At 48.1% G+C, this 19,885-nt stretch overlaps 1 protein-coding gene across 9 annotated transcripts in view; it reads right to left on the minus strand.

Moving 5' to 3' along the window:
* Nucleotides 1–19,885, minus strand: part of LOC147616858 (uncharacterized) — a 146,347-nt gene that overhangs the window by 20,022 nt on the left and 106,440 nt on the right. For all 9 annotated transcript variants that reach the window (XR_015262341.1, XR_015262342.1, XR_015262343.1 and 6 more), the window contains 3 exons: nt 19,562–19,622; nt 19,401–19,459; nt 19,174–19,254 (listed from right to left, as the gene is read on the minus strand). Coding sequence is in view for 6 of the 9 variants with exons in the window: in XM_086776501.1 (XP_086632627.1) it covers nt 19,174–19,254; nt 19,401–19,459; nt 19,562–19,622 (201 nt within the window). In the remaining 3 variants the exon portion in view is untranslated. The remainder of the gene's footprint in view (nt 1–19,173; nt 19,255–19,400; nt 19,460–19,561; nt 19,623–19,885) is intronic.

Raw genomic sequence — 19,885 nt, forward strand, 5'->3', positions numbered from 1 at the left:
GATGAAGTGATACTTCACATCCACATGCTTCGTCTTTGCATGAAAGACGGGTTCTTTGCCAACTGGATGGCACTCTGACTATCACAATGCAACAATGGAATATCCCCTGTATAGCCCAAATCAACCACTAACCGAGATAGCCATAATGCCTCCTTGCAAGCCTCTGTGGCTGCAATATACTCGGCCTCTGTAGTAGATAAGGCAGTGCACTTGTGCATCCTGGATATCCATGACACAGCACCTCCTGTGAATGTAAATACATAACCGGCAGTAGACTTCCGGTTATCTGGATGACCGGCATAATCCGAATCCGTGTAACCATGCACTAATGCATCCTGTTTGGCAAAGCAAATGCACAAATCCTGTGTGCCCTTCAGGTATCTCATGACACCTTTCACTGCTTCCCAATGCTTCTTGCCAGGGTTGGCCATGTATCTAGAAACCACTCCCACTGCAAATGCAATGTCCGGCCTAGTAGCAACCATGGCATACATGAGACTGCCACAAGCTGAAGCATACGGAATCTTGGCCATATCAGCCCTGTCTCTATCTGACTGTGGGCTGTCCATAGCACTGAGTTTCACATATGGAGGCAAAGGAGTACTAGTCTTCTTCCCCCCGTCCATATTAAACCTCTGCAAGACTTTGCCAATGTATTCCTTCTGAGACAAATACAACACATGCTGATTTCTGTCCCGAAGTATCCGCATACCCAAGATGTGATTTGCATCACCCAAATCCTTCATATCAAAGGTTTCATGCAGCCTCTTCTTCAAGGCATCCATCTCTTTACGAGATTTCCCAGCAATCAACATATCATCAACATACAAAATGAGAATCAATAGACTGCCATCCAAAGCTTTCTTGGTGTACAAGCAGTGATCTATGTCACTTCTCCTGAATTTCTGTGATTTCATGAATGTATCAAATTTATGATACCATTCTCTTGGTGCCTGTTTGAGCCCATAAAGACTCTTTTTCAGCTTACATACAAGCTTCTCCTTTCCACTTACTGCATAACCCTCTGGCTGCTGCATATATATCTCCTCATGGAGATCACCGTGAAGAAAAGCAGTCTTCACATCCATCTGAATCAAGTCCAGATCATCATGCGCAACCAAAGCCAACACAGCTCTAAGTGTGGTCATTTTGACCACTGGAGAGAAGATCTCCTCAAAGTCCACACCATATTCCTGCTTGAAGCCCTTAGCCACTAACCTGGCTTTGTATCTTGGCTTTGCATCTGGTGCAACTTTGAGCCTGTATACCCACTTGCATGGCAAAACCTTCTTGCCTGCAGGCAAATGCACCAACTTCCATGTTTCATTTTTATGCAGAGAATCCATCTCTGACTTCATGGCACGCTCCCAAAGAGCCTTGTCTGCCCTCTGTAAAGCCTCCTTATAACATGAGGGCTCCCCACAGTCAGTGAGCATCAAGTAGTCAACCCCTGGAACAAACCTGTCAGGGGCTCTGGAGGGTCTAGTGGACCTCCGTACCCAATGACCATCATTTGCAGGTTGCTGTCCAGCCTGCATATCACCTATTGGTGGCTCCTGTTCCATGCCATAAGGCTGAAATATAATGCCCGGTATCTCCTCTAACTGTGGTATATCTATAGGGATATCTTCTGCCATCTCTGGCTGTCCATTTGGACCATTTTCAGCACCATTTAAGGACTGGTTTTCCTGCTGTAATGGCTGATTTACAGCCCTTTGTTGTTGTCCATGATGTCCATCATCATCAAAGATGACTCTGCCAGGCTCCTGTTGCCTTGCAGGCTCCTTATACATGCATGTTTCATCAAAAATGACATCATTGCTGCGTATGATCTTTCTATTCATGGGATCCCAAAGTCTATACCCCATTTCACCTCTGTCACCATATCCTAGGAATATGCATTTGTGAGACTTAGGATCAAGTTTGGTGCGCATTTCCCTGCGTATGTGCACGTACGCAACGCAACCAAACACTCTCAAGTGCTTGTATGACGGAGGCTTCCCTGTCCATACTTCTTCTGGCACTTTCCCACCAAGCCTCGTGTTAGGTGACCTATTTATAAGGTGAACGGCTGTCATAACAGTTTCAGCCCAAAAACCATGAGGTAATGCAGCATGTGACAACATAGAACGGACCTTCTCCTGAATGGTCCTGTTCATCCTCTCTGCTGTCCCGTTTTGTAGAGGATCATAAGGAGTAGAGAGCTCCCTCTTGATGCCTTTAGCATCACAAAAGTCCTGAAACTGTTTGGACATATACTCTCCACCATTGTCGGAACGCAAAGCCTTCAGTGTTTTGCCAGTTTGATTCTCAACAAGAGCAACAAACTTCTCAAACACTGAGAATGTATCACTCTTCAAACGAAGAGGATAGACCCACACCTTGCGTGTGGCATCATCAATAAAAGACACAAAATATTTTGCCCCTCCCAAAGAAAGCTGAGGCATCTCACATACATCTGTATGCACAAGCTCTAACTGAGCATCTTTCTGTCCAAGAGCTTTCTTGTGGGGGCACTGTAGTTGCCTACCATATATACAATGCTCACAAAACTGAAAACTTGAAAACTTTAGAGAAGGCAAGTAACCAAAACGAGACAATTGCTCCATTCCTTTGACACTCATGTGTCCCAACCGGCTATGCCACATAGAGATTTCCGGCAGCTCGGTTGCATTTACATTAGCATGGTGACAAACACCTGCAAGCATGAAATAAAGAGTGTCCACCTTAGAGCCTCTGGCAACAACCAGTGAGCCCTTACTAATCTTCCACTTTCCACTACCAAATGTGGTAACATAATCAGCATCATCAAGCTGTCCAGTAGAAAGCAGATTCTTCTTGATCTCAGGCACATGCCTGACATCATGGAGCATAAGCTGTGAGCCATCTGAAAATACAAGCCTCACATCACCTCTGCCAAGAATTTTGCATGCATGGTTATCACCCAAATAAACCACTCCTTCATTGCCAGCAGTATACCTGACAAACAAGTCTCTGCAACCTGTGACATGAAAGGAGGCACCTGAATCAATGATCCATGAGTGCATACCATGACCACCTGTAAGAAGTGAATGGGCATCAAGTGAAGATGTAAAGAGGACCTCATCCTCACTGCCACCTACATGTGACACATTGATTTCTTCAATCTTGACTCCACTTTTGCCCTTTGGCTTTACATCTTTGGCTTCATCTTTCTCTTTGTCTTTGCCTTTTCCCTTTTCCTTTTGATCATTTTTCCATTTGTAGCATTGCTTTTTAATGTGTCCCTTCTTGCCACAATAATGGCATTCCAAATCCTTTTTGGAGCGAGACTTGCTCCTTCCCCGTTCTTGGCTTTTACCCCTTTGTTGGGATCTCCCACGTGCATTCATTGCATTGGACTTTCCAACAGAGTTGTTTTTCCTGTTCATCTCTTCTTGAAGAAGAGCACCCTCAACATCTGCATATGACAGCATAGCATTCGAATTGCTAGTGGCTGTCCTAAATGTGTCCCAACTCTCTAGCAAAGTGCATAACAAAAAAGTGGCTTTGAACTCATCGTCCATTGCCAACTTTTGATTGATGACCTGGCTGACAATACCATTAAACTCATTTAGATGGGCTGTCATAGAAGCCCCTTCCTTCATCTGAAGGCCTATGAGTTTCTTCAACCAATACACTTTGCTTGAGGCACTTTGTTGGGCATACAAGTCCTGCAATCTCTGCCACATTCCCCAAGCTGTCTTCTCTTCACGAATGCTGAAAAGTAATGAGTCTGACACAGACAACATGATAGTAGATCTTGCCAGCTCATCCATATCTTCCCACTCTTCAGCAGTAAGAGAAGCGGGCATTACACCCCTTTCTTTGATAGGCTTGTGCTGCTTTTTCTGGAGCAACACATTGTAGCACTGGGTTTGACAAATATCATAGTTATGCGAGCCTTCAAGCTTCTTGATGTGAAGCAATGAAGAGCTCTCACCTGTGGTTGCCATAGCAAAATGCAACCTGTCAATGCCTGACTCCCTGCAAAATGTGCAAACACTGCACCAAAAGCACACAAAGTGCTCACAGTTGTTCTCCCAAGCTTTATCTCCCACTGCGGAAGCAAGAATGCAACTTTTCTCCCACTTTTTGTGATGAAAACACCAAAATCTGGTTGCTGCAGATTTTGGACAGCACCTTAAATGTGCTCTTTTGCCCTTCCAAAGTACTGTACAGCAGTACCAAGTGCTCACCAATGATGTACCAAACCTGTCCCGGCAATTTCAGCAGCTGAAATTGAACCTTTTGGTCACTCAAAACAGTGTACAGCCATGCCAAAACATGCACAAAGCTGTGCCAAATCTGTACCAACAGGTACAATAGCAATAAATGCTCTCCTGGCTGTCCAAATGAGTGAAAATCAGACTTTTACAGTCCTGTACACTGCATAAAACAGTCCCGAACAGAAATTGGGCAAAAGCCCCTTGACTGCAAGCTGATTTTTGAGGATTCAAGGCATAAATGTCTTGCCTGCTGCTTTGCCAAGCTCAACAAGCATACCAACTTGAAAAGCCCCTTGATTTAAGATCAATTTCTGATCATACATGGTACATTGACGCACATGAAGGCATCCAGAGTGTTCACGATGCTTCCCCCTGGCCACATATACATCAAATACATGAAAGCCCCTTGAATTACAGGCACATTGAGTGCTTGTAAGGCATCAACACATTATCCACAGCATCAAATTGATTGCCTGCATGCAAATCAACCAAATCGGCACAAAAGCCCCTTGATTTGCACTGCAATCTGCTGCAATTTGCTGCAATTTTGCCCAAATGTGCGATTTTTCACATCATACAGCATGTATGAGTGCTTAATTGCACAATTACATCAAAAGCCCCAAATTTCGACATCCAATTTCCTGCAAATTGATCCTGATTGTGAACAATTTCTTGCAAATTGATCCTGATTGTGACCAATGTCACCCAATTTTGCCAATTTTGCTGAAAAATTGAGCAATTGGGCACCTGTACCTGCTCAATTGATTACTGTACTTGCTCAATTGCAAATCCCAAAAAAAAATTGAAGCAGAATACCTTGTAATTTTCTGATTTACTCTGATTTGCAGGCGGGTTGATGAATTTGGTGCTGCTGCAGAAAGATTGATGCTATTGGAGGGCTCTTCAGGCGTGCTGCAGAATTCGTGTGCTGCTTTGTTGAGAGAGACCAGCTCTGCTGGGCAGGGTGGCTGCACCTGGCTGACTCCCACGACCAGCCCTCCACGCTCAACACCTGGCGGCTGTAGGCACGTTGCTTTGCAGGCGCTGGCTACGCCTAGTGCTGCTGCTGTGGGCGCTGCTGCTCTGGCTGTGCTGGCTGCATGGCAGCCCAGTTGTGGCAGTGAAGCAGGTGCGCTGCCCGTGAATGTGCTGTTGACGGGCGCCCCCTTCGCTAATGGCCAGGCGCTGTTCACGATGTCACGGTTGCGTGATGATTGAAGCCGACTGCAATAGCCAGCGTCTTCGCCCAACGCTCACGCCTACGTGTACCAGCCGACGACTAACGCCCAGTTGCCTTCGCTTACGTTTCGCCTGATTGCTGCCTTGCGTGTGTTTACGCCATCGCTCCCAGCTGCAATCGCCTATGGCTCAACGCCCGTCAGCCTTCGTTCCACGGATCCAGCGCTACAAGGCGTTGGCAGGCAGCACCCCTTGCGTCAATGTTGACGAGGCTCCTTGCCCTTTAGTGCTTAGCGATAGCTCCTAGCAAGAGCAGACGAACAAGCAGAGGCACCACCAGCTCTGATACCAGTTGATGGGGAGAAAACAGAATTAGGGTTAGAGTTCATTCATGGGAGACATACACAGAGAAGCACAAGGGAGAGAGAGAGAGAGAGTTGTGGGGATAAGTCAACTCATCAAGTATGAGTGTGTGACTCCCCTATCACACATGTATATTGCACTAGTACACATAGTGCACTTAGTACATTAAAAGTACTAAGTGTACTATGTACTATAACTTATGGGCTTGTACACACTATAAGGGTGGGCATAACGCCTTTACCCCAACATTTATGGGGGACCTTTGACTAGGGCCAAATCTTGTGTGAACCTTTAAGGTGCTCCCAACGCCCTTGCAAGGTGTGGATGATGTCCATCCACATAGAGTGGATGATCTCCGCCGTTGGTGTGGTCAATGGCCTCTTTCCATCTAGCCTGCTGCCAGATATGTCAGGTGGAGATGTTGCTGATGAGCTCCCACCTCTGGCACACTCTAGTCTCTGGGGTCCACTTGGATAAATGGGCCTGAAGTTGGAATGACTCAGATCCGAAAATGTGAGATCTATAAGGCGAGACTTGTGCTGTCCTCCTCAGATAGTAGAGTCACACCCACCTCCACAACCACGCCCCAGGTAAGGAAGAAAAGGGTGCTCAGCTTTGATGTGAAGAGCTTGAGAATCCTCCACCAGACTAGCTGGGCTTTTATGCAGATATGGCCTCTTTCCATCTAGCCTGCTGCCAGATATGTCAGGTGGAGATGTTTTTGATGAGCTCCCACCTTTGGCGCACTCTAGTCTCTGGGGTCCACTTGGATAAACGGGACTGAAGAAGTTGGAATGACTCAGATCCGAAAATGTGAGATCTATAAGGCGAGACTTGTGCCATCCTCCTCATATAGTAGAGCCACGCCCACCTCCATATAGCCCAAGCAACCATGCCCCAGGTAAGGAAGCGAAGAGTGCTCGACTTTGATGTGAAGAACTTGAGAATCCTCCACCAGACTAGCTGGGCACCCAAAGGCAATGTCATTCAGTCTCCACAAGGGTGTTGCATCCGTTGCACAGTGATGGATGCCCGATCGATGTGTGCCATCTGCGATCCTGGAAACCCACTATCCTAAGGTCGCAGTCAACCTTGGTCCAAAACCACAAAAGCCAGAGGGGGAGGGTCCTCCTGGATGCAAAACCTCACTAGAGGGGTGCGGTCTAGGATGTGGACGAAGAGAAAATCTTTCCCCCGTTCTCCTCCTGACTGGAGGCACTGGACTATTAGCTTGCCTAGGAGGACTATGCACTTGACTGTGGGATCGATGATGCCAACCCAACAAACCCCTCCACGACACCCACCCCCCCCCCCCCCCCCCCACTGAACAATAACTCGCTAAGCCAACTTAGCCCTCGCTTCTCGGCCATCAGTGCCAGACCATAAGATGAGCCTTTGGACCTGCCTAATGCATGAACAAGAGAAATCCTAGCATGATGCAATGTACGACATGGTGACCTACAGAACCGGGTTGACCACAACAACAAGGTTTCCGAGATACAATAAGCCAAACCCCAGTAAAGCAGCTTCCTTTGAAAGCTCAAGAGGAAGGGGGCTATGTGCTACTCGGGGATGACGTCGATGCCGAATTGACATCCAAGGAAGAGCTGTGATGCCTTTTGGTATCCAGTGAAAAGCATCAATTGGACGTAAGCTGGAGGGAGGGTTTCCCACCTAGAAACCACACATAGAAAAGATTTTGGACCTGTGTGATGCACGAGAAAGAGAAAGCCCCACAGGATGCAATGTACTACATGGTGGCCAATAGAACAAGGTTGACCACAATTGTCACGTGCACCCATGCACTGTGGTACACGGTAACAAACTAGCTCATCAACAGTGCCAGAAGTTAGAACATGTCCAGAAATAGTACCTTTTTAGGATATTTTGTTGTATGCCGTGATCCCTTTGTGAGCCCCAGCCCAAGACATGTCAGGCACGAGCTGTTACCATTTGGCCACTCAATTGGTCCACCCATGCTTTCTCATCATCTATGTACATGGGACTGGTATCCATGGCACATGCATATGCCGGGGATTGATGCCACTCATGTGATATTGTGGACTTGGCTTTCCGTTGGGACTTGTGCCTCTATGTACATGTCTCTGCCCTTTGATTTGGGACTTCTTGTTAGCCCCTTTCCCTTCGATACGGGGATTCGGCGAACTTGTTAGCCCCTTTCCCTTCGATATGGGGATTCGGCGAACTTGTCAGCCCCTTTCCCTTTGATATTGGATTTTGGCTCTTCGGTCTCTTCCCCTTTCCCTTTGATTGGTGGGGCTTCCGGAAGAACTAATTACACCTTCGTTAGGTAAGATGCATTGGGGTCAAAGCCAGTAGTGGATGCCCACCCGGTAGAACTTGCCGAATCTCGCTAATAGGAACTTTACTTTATGGATGCGGACGCGAAACATGTTTAATGGACACGGATTGGTTTAAGCAAAAGGGTCCGGAGTGAGGGGGGCAGAAAGTAACTCCTTTAATTAGCATTAGTGGAAAAAGCCTGGCTCTCCTAATCAAGGGACCTGTATGCTGGGTGGATATTAGGCACGTAGAGATCAAACCTACCCACTTGGAAGCAAGTACATAGTGGGCACAGGATCTCAGAGACGGTGCTTGGGAGGTAGATTTAGGTAGACATGGTGAGGGGCACAAAACGATATTTACGATTCAAACGATATGAGAGATAAGGAACCTGGAATGGCTATCAACCAGGGTTCAAAGCCGAGGACTCTCGATGTAGTCCGGCAACACGATGGGCTCGAATTCGGACTGAGAGTCTGGCCCTGCAATGGGTCCAGGAGCATGGTAGCCTTGTCATATCACCGTGAAACTCGCAACATTTACCTTGGTTAATTAACTCAAGCGGCAAGTGGGTAATGAAACAACTCCAAACAAACCCGAGGAGCTACGACCAAGTTGCCCATAGTACAAGGAAGCTATCGGTATCTATTAATACCGCTATCAGAGATTTCGGAAACACAGAAAAGATGATGTGGCGAGATGTAAAGATGCCTAAAGCCGCTTCTTGAGTTAGAAAAGAAAGCTCCCGAATATCGATTCTCTGCGCCTTTGCCAAGCAAAACACTTAAGAATCATCGGTCTTCGTAGCCCAGGGAAAACGACCAAAGGCACTTGAGATCTACCATGAAACCCCGGCAAGAGGGAGGCTTAGGCAGGCCCTTAGCGTGCTCGGGGTTAAGTATCGTCCATGCAGTTGTCATACAAGTAAAGAGCGACAAGAAGTGATCAGCAGCAGCTCTGAAGGGCGAGCGGGCTCGAAGTGCCCATTTAAATTGGCTAGGCGGTATGGTAGCAAGTTTACTAGGCTGGGACCCAGTCGACGTACTCGTTTACGGTCGTACGCCATATCGCAAACCCCATAGGTAAGGGCAGCCATAATCGAGATTTGTCATCCTATCCACCAACAACCTTCCTTGATTGACAGAACGTTCCGCTACTGAAAAATCTTCTTTCAAGGTCTCGTCACTTCAATGAACCACTTGAGCGACGAGACATTTTCAGTGCCATAAAGCTAGACCAGTGCGCTATTACACTTATGGCTGCTTCCAAGCCCACCCCCTGGTTGTCATCGCTCGATCACTTCCTTTTCCACTAAGTGATTGCTTAAGGACCTTAGCGTACGATCTGGGCTGTTTCCCTCTCGATTTTGGATCTAGCACCTGAAGTCTGTCTGTACAAACCCATGGCCCGTATTCGGAGTTTCCTTGGGTTCGTTCAAGCTTTGTGCTACCCTAGCCCATTGAGTGCTCTACCACAAGCCATGAACATTATATGCTCTACTTCAATAGATTTCATGGAAAACTAGCTATATCCGATCTTGGTTATTCAGATAGGGAAGCCCGGAAGAGCTTTCCCTTGATGGAACTGCATGTGCAAGTTTCCTCGCATACGGCTCAAATGACGAATGGGAAGTCTAGGCCCCTTGCTGGCCCAAAGCTTTTCGTTCCTGCGTTCCCTGCTCCAATTAGGGGGGGCTAGACGAGATAAGCGCCACGCGCTTGGGAATAATGACGAATGGGAAGTCTAGGCCCCTTGCTGGCCCAAAGCTTTTCGTTCTTGCGTTCCCTGCTCCAATTAGGGGGGGCTAGACGAGATAAGTGCCACGCGCTTGGGAATAAGGCGCAACTCAGTTTCCTCGGTTTCAGGCATGAAACTAGCGGAGGAGAAATGGCCTTACGGCCCCCTTTTCCGGTCCCTAGTGGGCCCGGCCTCCGGCCCTCGCACAACCTTCGTGGCGTTACTGCTCGCAATTATTCACCCGAAGCACGAAAGCGTGATCGTATGAGTGGTCTTTTCGGGTTTCGTCACTCATGATACAAGTTAGCACCGGGCCCCCAACTCAAAAGGTTAGGTTGGCGATTCATTGAATAGATATGTATCTATCTACCTATGCCGCCTATTTCACCCTACCTGGTAAAGCAAGCCGGTGGCTTTTCGTACTGTCTTCTGCCCACCACTAGACGGTATCTGATCTCACGACGACCAGACCTCCCAAGGGGAGCCCATTGGGTTTACCTTGTCGACATGTTGACTTTATTACAAGGGAAAGCGATCTTGTGCTCTACTCCGGTGATCATATGCCGATTAGGGTATGTAGAGGCCCATCGTGTCCCAAATCACATTCCGGTTCATTCTTTGCCAACAGATTGCCTATTGGCTTGTAATAATACAATAGCTTTATGGTGCGTCTCTATGAAGCATCGTCGCACACAGTTCACTTGCGTTGATCAGTAGTCTTGCCACTCCTAGCAGGTTCTATGTTGCATTATACACTTCTTGCATTGTTCTGTTAGCTTCTAACCCTCCCGAAGGGAACGCATGGCGAGGTAGGAGCCTCCCGCCAGACTAGGATGGCAATGCCCTGGCAGCTGGGTCCCCCCGAACACTTGCTTATAAGGGAGGCACAACGCTTCTCTACTTTCATTTGAAAGGGATACCCAAAGAAGCGCGCTTCCCCGGGGCCCTCTCTCTCCGGCGGAGTGACGTCTGCCCCTGGAAGTTAGCCTCGAAGGCGATTTCGCAGGAGAAACTACGGAATCTCATTTCGGCCATTCCTCTCGCCATTTCTTCTAGTTTTCTCTTTTTGAATGTCTTAAAGAGTTAGTGCCTAACAGCACTTCCCTCGATTACGGGCAGAGTAGGCGCCGCAAACACTTACCTTGCCCGCCGAGGGAGAGGGATCTTGGGCCCCCCAAGAAGAAGTGCTGGTAGGTACAACGTTAGTCCTGAGTTCTAGGCTGCCATAACCATTGCCTTATGTCCCTCAAGTCGCACGGCCTTTCCAAGCTGCTCTCTCTCTCTCGATTGAGATTAGAATATACACGTTTTTCTCATCTCCAATTTAAGGTCAACTGATGGGCACAAGTGCGGTGCAATATTTTCATGAAGGTGTGACTCTTGGTTAGAGAAGGCCTTGGTCTCTTCTCCATAAGCCGGACCGCTAACGTCAAGGTGAGATCACATTGGTCCAGTCCCCCTTGGCCTTGTGGAAGGGTGAGGTGCATCCACTCAGATAGCATGGGGAGGTCAAATGACTGCAGCCACGTCAATTTGCCGCTATCAGTTGTCTAGCTTTTGCTACCAACTGAAACCCCCACTAATTTCATCGGGCCAGGCCGTCTTCTGACTTTACCTACTAGATAATAGATAACCGGTTTACCTACTAGATAATAGATAAGATGAATGATTTGGACTAGCCACCACGTGCAAGCCCACCTACTAGATAAGCAGCGCTAATCGCTAGATAAGTAGTACAATCCGGACGGAGTACTGAAAGACTAGATAAGTCGCGCTAATCGCTAAAGACTAGAGCGGGTTACTCCAAACCAAATGATCTACACTGTGTTAAAGATGGTTAAGCCACCACCTGCAATGCTAGATAAGTATGCAAGAAGCCATTCGGCAGTGCCGATAAGTATGCATCTAGACCGATAAGTATGCAGTTGGTTACGATCCTGTTCCGTCGTCAGAAAAGGCTATTCTCACCAATTGTTTCCAGTTCACCTCGTGAGGTTACTTCCCATTCTTAAGCATAGATTATTATACGATAATCTTCGTTTGCTTTTGTACTGCTTTCCTACCGAACTGCAGGACGGGAACGATTCCCATTCTTAAGCATGAATTATTATACGATAATCTTCATTTGCTTTTTTACTGCTGTTAGCATTACGTGCAGGGGTAAGGGTTTGAACCTGCAGTCTTCAGGTCATGAGCCTAACGAGTTGGCCATTTACTCCACCCCGTGATTGATCTCGCTCGGCTAATTTCCGAATCGGAATTTCTAGCACGGAAATTTATGCAGTAAATAGATGGACGGAAGAGGGTTGCAGGTTGATGGCCGAGGAGTATTTTTCTTGGTCCTACCTCGCATGAAGCAACCTGGTGGAGGTTGCTAAGGACCTATCCGTGAAATATCTGTGATAGGAGGCAAACCACCTATGGGTGATCCATCTCGTTCGATTCCCATTATCCGCTCACCCACCCTACCAGGAGCTCGCACAGAAGGGAGAGTCTCCTTAGTAATTACATGAGGGGGTCTCCTTCCCCATCTCTTGAGCTAGAATAAACCAGTTGGTATTGATGATAGAGAACTGGCAATTCTTTAGCAAAACGTAGCCGGATTTTTCTATACCTCTTCACTCAATACCTTTTACTCCTTGATACCCTCAAGTATGTGTGGTTTGATTTTGTCAAGGAGTTCCTTTTCATATTAAGTGATCTGTGTCAAAGGAATCTAGTTCGAGAACCCATTGACCACCGCGGGGATGACCACAATCTATCATTCGATAGGGATCGAGGGATATTATGGTTTTTTAGGTACCTCGGTAAGCCTAGCGCCACAATGTGGCGAATACTAAGTAGCGAGATCAAGGTCTGACCCAGATTACACAGAAGCGGCAACTTCACAATGTTATGCCAGCTCCAATTTTACGGTGCCACGAAGTGAACTTCACAATGTTATGCCGGCTCCAATTTTACGGTGCCACGAAGTGCTTTCTTAGCTTTTAGCCAAGCGGTATACCCAACGCAAGTAATGAGTCATCCTACGTTAGTAATGAACTAAACTCCGCAATAGAAAGGTTCGATTTCTAGTGAGATTTATCCATTTGTAATGCGAATGACATTGATAAGAGTATAAACAAAAACGTCTCCAGCTTATGTTTCAATGACGAGTGAAGCGATCAAGCTACCTGCACCAGTCTAGTCTAACCTTTTGGTGGCTCTTTCCGATGAACAGAGATATGAATGGGAGACATCTCCAAGGGAAACCTCACAACCTGGTGGTCAACGTGGCGATAATGACATTTATCAATATGCCACTGATTACCTACTAGGAACGTCATAGATGATTAATGCGTGCATTCCATGATCTCTAGAAGGCTCTCCCATAGCACAACCAGGATATAGTGCCGGGAATTATAGGGGAGCAGAATCTGAAGTCGTGGCTACAACAATAATGAAATATTCCGGAGCACCAGCTTCCGAGGGAATCTTAACCAATTATGCCACAGTTGAACGTTTTTATCCAATCGCTACATACACGCAAAACAATCTTTCACTATCGAAGGTGCCCTATGCGTTGATTGGTTTCTAGTTCAGAATGGTATCAATAGCTATATCAGTCTTTCCGGTTTGTCAGTCGCCGGTTATCGGTTTCCATTGACCATGACCTATAAGGATTGGGCTATCCACTGCTTTTAACCCCATTTACATAGGTTCGTGGAAAGATTTACGTGCAATAATTCCAGAGACTTTGACTTCTACCGCGCTCAAAGATAGGGTCAAGCTTCTGCCAAGGAGTGATCATAGTTGTGCTCTCCAAACCGTGCAGAGTAGTCATTCTACCGCGCTCAAAGATAGGGTCAAGCTTCTGCCAAGGAGGAGTGATCATAGTTGTGCTCTCCAAACTGTGCAGAGTAGTCACCCATTACATGGCTTTCTAACTTGACTTTATCTAGGTCTTGTTTAACCCCAAAGGCCGAAAGGAGGGTGGAAACTCCCTCACAAGTTCCCCCCGTGGCCCTTCCTTCCCGGGGTCCACTCCCTCCTGGAGTTTGCAGAGAGGAAAATAGCTTGCTTTTCAGTGTAGTCAGGTAAAACTTGCTTGCCTTTTTGTTATTCTGTTTCGAAGGGTATGACAAATGCATAGGCTCCTTCCCTATTCACCAAGTGCTTCCTAGTTCCTAAAAGGTAGGCAGGTGGTATGGCCCCCACCCCCCCCCCCAACCTCCCCCCCTCCCCAACCCCCTTTTTTCATTCCTTCCTCCTTTTCGTTCCCCGTACCTCTCCTTTCTCTCCTTTTGTGCAGGTTGGTGCTTTCTTTTTGGGGTTTTCAGCTTTTTCGGCAAGATTCTGCCTTTTTTGGTCTTCACCCTCAGGAGGACTCCATGGGAGCCGCTCCGTCCTCCCCGATTGAAGCCGCCGTTGCTTGCATTACCTTCTCCGAGGCGGATCTACAGGTTCTTGCCACGACTATTGCCTCACTTGAGGCCTCCACCCTGGTCTGCAAAATTGTTGGCAGCCGCCGTGTGCGCGGACAACTCAGGGATCTTTTTCAAGCCAGCCTCATCGGCGAGCCTACAAAGATCACTGATATTCACCCTTTGGGGCGCGGATACTACCAGGTGGAGTTCGACTCGCCATTGACGTCAGACCGAGTCATGCAGGTGAGTCCCCTTGCACTGCGTACGGCACACGCCTTCTTTGCACGGTGGCAGCATGGCTTCGACCCATTGGCTAGCGTTTCGGGCTTCCTAATGACAGTTTGCTTCTGTGGCCCGAGGAAGGAGTACCTTCCTCTTCTCCCGGTGATTGGTGGTGCCAATGGGAGAGTGATGCAGTCCCCCCCCCCCACCACTACCTCGGCCCTCGCAAGGGCACCGGGGATTCCATCCCTATACATTTGTGTAGCCTCGCCGAAGTTTGTACCGCATTGTATACTTCCTAGCCTCCGAGGCAACCCTACATAGTAGCGCGTGGAGTATTTTGGCCTTCGAGGCCAATGCTTCATTTGCAGATAGATGGGTCATTTAGCTAGAGCTTGCCCTCGGCGACCAAGAGACCGCCTCTTGTGGTTCCTCCCCTCAGTAATCGTGTTGACCATCACCAAGGGGTAGAGCGACGGTAGGCACTAGACAAGAAAGCACCAGGCCCTGACTTCGGGTGACCTAGCAGACGACGACTGGCGGACGATTGGGCGCCCAGGCCACTAGACGATCACCAGAGCCGAGCGCTGCCGCCATGCGCGCTAGGCTGGCAGTTCTCAGGAGGATTCGGTTATGTCAGAGAACCGTTACAAGCATTTATCTCAGCATTTTCCCGTTGGTGACACGCCATCCAAGGTCAAGCAGTTGAGCTCTGCCACCATCTCCACGATCTCAATATCATCGACATCCTCACCCATTTTTGGCCTGGGGCTAGGATGGAGCTTGGAGGTTCAACCCATCGAGGCCAAGACGGGGAGATGGTTGTCTCCAATCTGAAGGTGCTGCTTTTTGTGTTCATGCATAATTTTGCTATGGTACCTCTTCCCCCCTCTTACAGATACCTCTACTGTGATCGATGGAGTCCGGAGCATGCATACGCGTGCGCTCATACAAAGTGGCGTCACATGGAGGACAGGATTAGTGCCCACCTGGCGCGCCTTCGCCCCCACATGGTTTGGGATTATTCCCCGTCTAAACCCTCGCCCAAGACTCTTCGAATGGAGGGTGGTTCCGCTAGTGCCGCATCACACCGAGATTGGTATGCAGATTGTTTCATGGAACATTCAAGGTATAGGGGGGGCTTAGTGCTTTCAAAGACGAGGCGTCCTACATGGCGAGCTTCAGAGGGCCGTAGTGGGAGGACCCATAGACATTTTGTTTCTGCAGGAGCATCATCTCTCAGAGGGGCGCACCCACAGATGCGGAAAGATTCTTCCAAGCAAGAGTCGCACTTTGTGGTCCCCATCCTTCGGCCCCTCAGGGATGCAGGGAGGGGTGTGTATATTTGTTAGTGAGCAGCTGCTGCCGGCAGTGACTGGCTCAGGAGTCATTGTCTCAGAGTGTGCACAGTGGATTACCATTACTATTGGAGAGGATAGCGTTGGCTTCCTCAACGTTTACGCTCCGAACGCTACTGCAGGTGGAGCCCTCTTTTGGAGCTCAGTACGGCACGCCCTCCCTCAGGCCGACTTTTGCTGCTTGGGCGGTGACTTTAACATGATAGAGGCAACAAGGGACAGACTTGGAGGTGGCACGGCCATAGTTTCAAGAGCAGAGTACTCAGCCTGGGAGGAGATGATTCTTGTAGTCAGAGGATAGGACCCTCGGCATCTTCTAGAGTTTGGGTGTAGCCCCAGGAGCCTTTGCTTCTTGAGATCGGATAATAGGAGCACCGGCCCCAATCTCTCCAGACTTGACAGGTTTCATGTTGATGAGTAGGCTTGCAGCCGAGGGGGTATGATTGGTATTTTGGCAGGCACTTCATTTTCAGACCACGCCCCGGTTATTTTGTCCTTAAAGGATCCCTGGAGGCATGACAGGCATGTGAGCTCGAGCATTCCGGACACCCTCACTCAGAGCCCATGATTTGCAGCAAGATAGAGTAGATATGGGCGAGATTGGATTTTCTTTCAGGCTTTGCTATGCGCACATTGGATGAGGGCTTAGGAGAGATCAACCGTTTCTTGTAGGAGGCAGCCCAGAGTAGACTAGAGGATTCTCAGGAGCAGGAGAGGAGTTTGAGGAGTCGTCTTGCCTCTTTACAGCGGCTTCTAGAGAGGTCCCCGGATAGCCAGTGGATCGAGAGTCAGCTTGCCGCTGCTCGCACGGAGATTAGATCCATAGAGGAGAGGAGGGGGGGTACAAGAATCATGCGAGGCCCTCTTTCTAGACTCAGGCAAGCGATAGAGTCACATGGGCTTTCTTAGAGATAGCCAACCCCCACAGGAGGAGAGACAATATTCGGAGGTTGTGGCCAGGATGGAGCTATTGTTTTAGATCCCCCCAAGTGAGAGCCATCGCCATGGACTTTTTTCGACCCCCCCTCACTAGTGCCCCAGCATCTCCACAGGTGGTGGAAGCACGTGAGAGGGTCTGGCGGCATACGAGGGAGGTGATTCCCTTTTTCTCTTCGGTCATTCTTATTGACACCATTCACTGCTGAGGAGTTGGCAGAGGCATTGACGGCAGTTCCCAGGGGCAAATGCCCAAGGGCGGCGGACGGGCTTCCAATCTCCTTCTTTCTTCGCCATTGGGACCTCATGGAAGGTGGCCTTCGAGTTGCCTTCAATGAGATTATGATTAGAGGTGCCATGCCAGAGAGGCTCTCAGAGGGCTTGATTCACTTGATTCCCAACACATTGGAAATCCAACAGTGGAGACCCATCACTCTTCTAGGGACAGCCTATAAGATCTTGGCCAAGGCCATCAGTGGGAGACTTCAGCCGTTTCTACTAGACTTGATCCACGACACTCAGACCGGCTTTGTTCAGGATTGGAGCATTCTGGACAACATCTTTACCTTCTTGGAGGCAATAGCTTTGGCCAGGATGCGGCAGCAAGACCGCATTGTGCTACTCCTAGACTTTGAGAAAGCATATGATAGGGTGGATTGGAGCTTTTTGAAGGGTACTATGAGCTGGATGGGATTCCCCATGGAGTGGATTCGTGGAGTCTTAGGACTTTACTCAGCCTCACACAGCCAGGTTCTCATTCAGGGAGACCGTGGCAACAGATTCACCCTCTCCCGCTCGGTTAGACAGGGCTGTCCTCTGGCACCTTACCTCTTCCTACTCATCGCTAAGGCCATGAGTAGTTTTCTCTCCGCCCAGGAGACCAGGCTTCAGGGATAGCGTCTTCCCCTCCACACGCAGGAGGAGCTGCTGGACTCAGAGTTTGCAGATGACACAACAACTCTCCTGGCAAGAGATGTGGGGTATCTACAAAGATTTGTAGAGGCGATCGAGGTTTTCTATCGCGTATTGGGAGCACATATCACAGTCGTGTGGTTTTTGGGTAGGCTCATCACCCGCCCCGACTTAGCGACTAGTTGAGGATTTCCAGTGGATCTCGAGGGGCACTCCAATTCAATATCTTGGATGCCAGGATATCTCTCCCGAGCAGTAGCTCGCCCCACTTCTTCTGAGTATTCGGAAGAAGCTTCTTTATTGGAGCTCGGTGAAGCTATCCCTAGCAGGCAGGGTGGTGGTGGTGAACAAGGTACTTCTGGCCACCATGTGGTACATCACTTCGTGCTGGGCCTTTTCTTGGGCTTGTATTGGCCAGCTGCAGTGATTGATCCACAGTTTCTTATGGGCTGTAAGTGATGGGAGGCCAGCTAGGGCCAAGGTGGCATGGAGAGTGATTATTCAGCCTTGTCGCGCAGAGGGGGCCTAGGCCTCATTGACCTGGCTATTGACAGCTGTGCCCTGCAGACCTTTTGGGTCTTTCATAGATGTTTAATACAACTCTTGTCCCACATCGCCACGCTCTTCACCATGGCCAGCGTCACCAAAGCCCTATTATAGATACACAAAAGTACAGACAAGGATCATGAAGACCTCTACATGGAGCACTTTGCACATAGATGCAATACCTTGGCACCTACCCTAGCCCAGATCTTTAATAGGGTTCGTGGAAAGGCCTGCCATCTAGGGAGCTGCAGTTCTCAGCAAGCAGGAATACATCACCAACATTCAACTCTCTGTTCAGGGGTATTTGTTCCCCCAATTTGAGGTCCAAGAAATAGCATTAAGGCTTTTAGAAAGAAGCCTCACTGTAGATTGTCTCCACCTCGATGTACCTATGTACCTCACAAGGTGGCGTTGTAATTTAACCCTGCAGAACATCACCAAATCACCGTGCAAAGGTCTCCGGTTTAAAATCTGCTTTCAGTTAGCTTTCATGAGAGTACTTGGATTGCATAGGAAACAAACGCATCCCTTAAGAATGGGAAACAACCAGAAAAACTCATTCAAAGCCATATTTCAACTTTAGGTCTTAGGTAGTGACCGGCGATATGCACATCATACAAATCTTGCAGTACTGCCCTTGATGTCAGTAGTGTAAATGCATTCTTTACAAATCTTTTATACATTTTTCTTTCATAAGGCTGCCTCACATCACTACCACCAAGATAATTTTGTCACTTTGAAGAATTTTTACATTTTTGAAAAGAAAACATGCAAACTTCTCACCCCAGTTCCCTCCTTGCTATATGTATGCCTCACTTATTTGACTGTTTCTCAGAGCATTATCCATTTGCAAGAAGCTTCCCTCCACACCAGAGATACAAAAGTTTGCACCTATCATCTTTCACAAAGCATATAATCTTATCCAAAGTTCAACATCATCCTAGGAACAAGGATTAGACTAACCTCCTGCACATCTTTGTCCTTGAATGGATTCACTGATTGAAATGGCAAGAAGACAAGACCCACATCATGACGTGCCTTGGCCTAGAACCATTAAGCACCAATTCACTTGAATTAGTTAGATATATTTACTTCAAATTCTAAGTTTCACCATGAATGAGTATGTTGAAGAAGCCATATCTCAGCCTGAACATGAAATTTTCACCAAGTTGCAAACAAAGCCTATATACCTGCCAAATCCATTGACCAAGTGCTCCAACTGTTACTCCCAAGGCAAGAGATATGGCTCCTGCATCAAGTATTCTATCAAATGGGGCATGTTTGAATGAAAATAAGCATTGGCGATTAACGACTACCAAAAGATAGGAGATGCATTTTTTTATCACAGTACCTTCAGTGAGATTTATTGAAGCAACATTCCTGAAAGCAAATAGTGCCATGTGTGCCACAACCTGGAATGAAGGTGGAGAGTTGAAAAATTAGCAACCATTCACATAGATGGTTAATCTCAGGAAGGCTCTATTAGTAAAAAGAGAACACACACTCATGACAGGATTACATTCTCCAACCAGGTAGGGTGTACGATGTGAAATTCTTTTTTAGGGGAGGGAGAAAGGAAGGGGTGGGTAGGTGGGGCGGGGGGCGGCACTCACTGAGGGCCTGTTATGCCAAGTGACGCCACCATGAGGGGTCATCTACAACCTTGAGAGGTGAG

This window comes from Cibotium barometz, chromosome 37 (assembly GCF_041138505.1).
Source record: "Cibotium barometz isolate CiBa-2024 chromosome 37, ASM4113850v1, whole genome shotgun sequence".
NCBI lineage: Eukaryota > Viridiplantae > Streptophyta > Polypodiopsida > Cyatheales > Cibotiaceae > Cibotium > Cibotium barometz.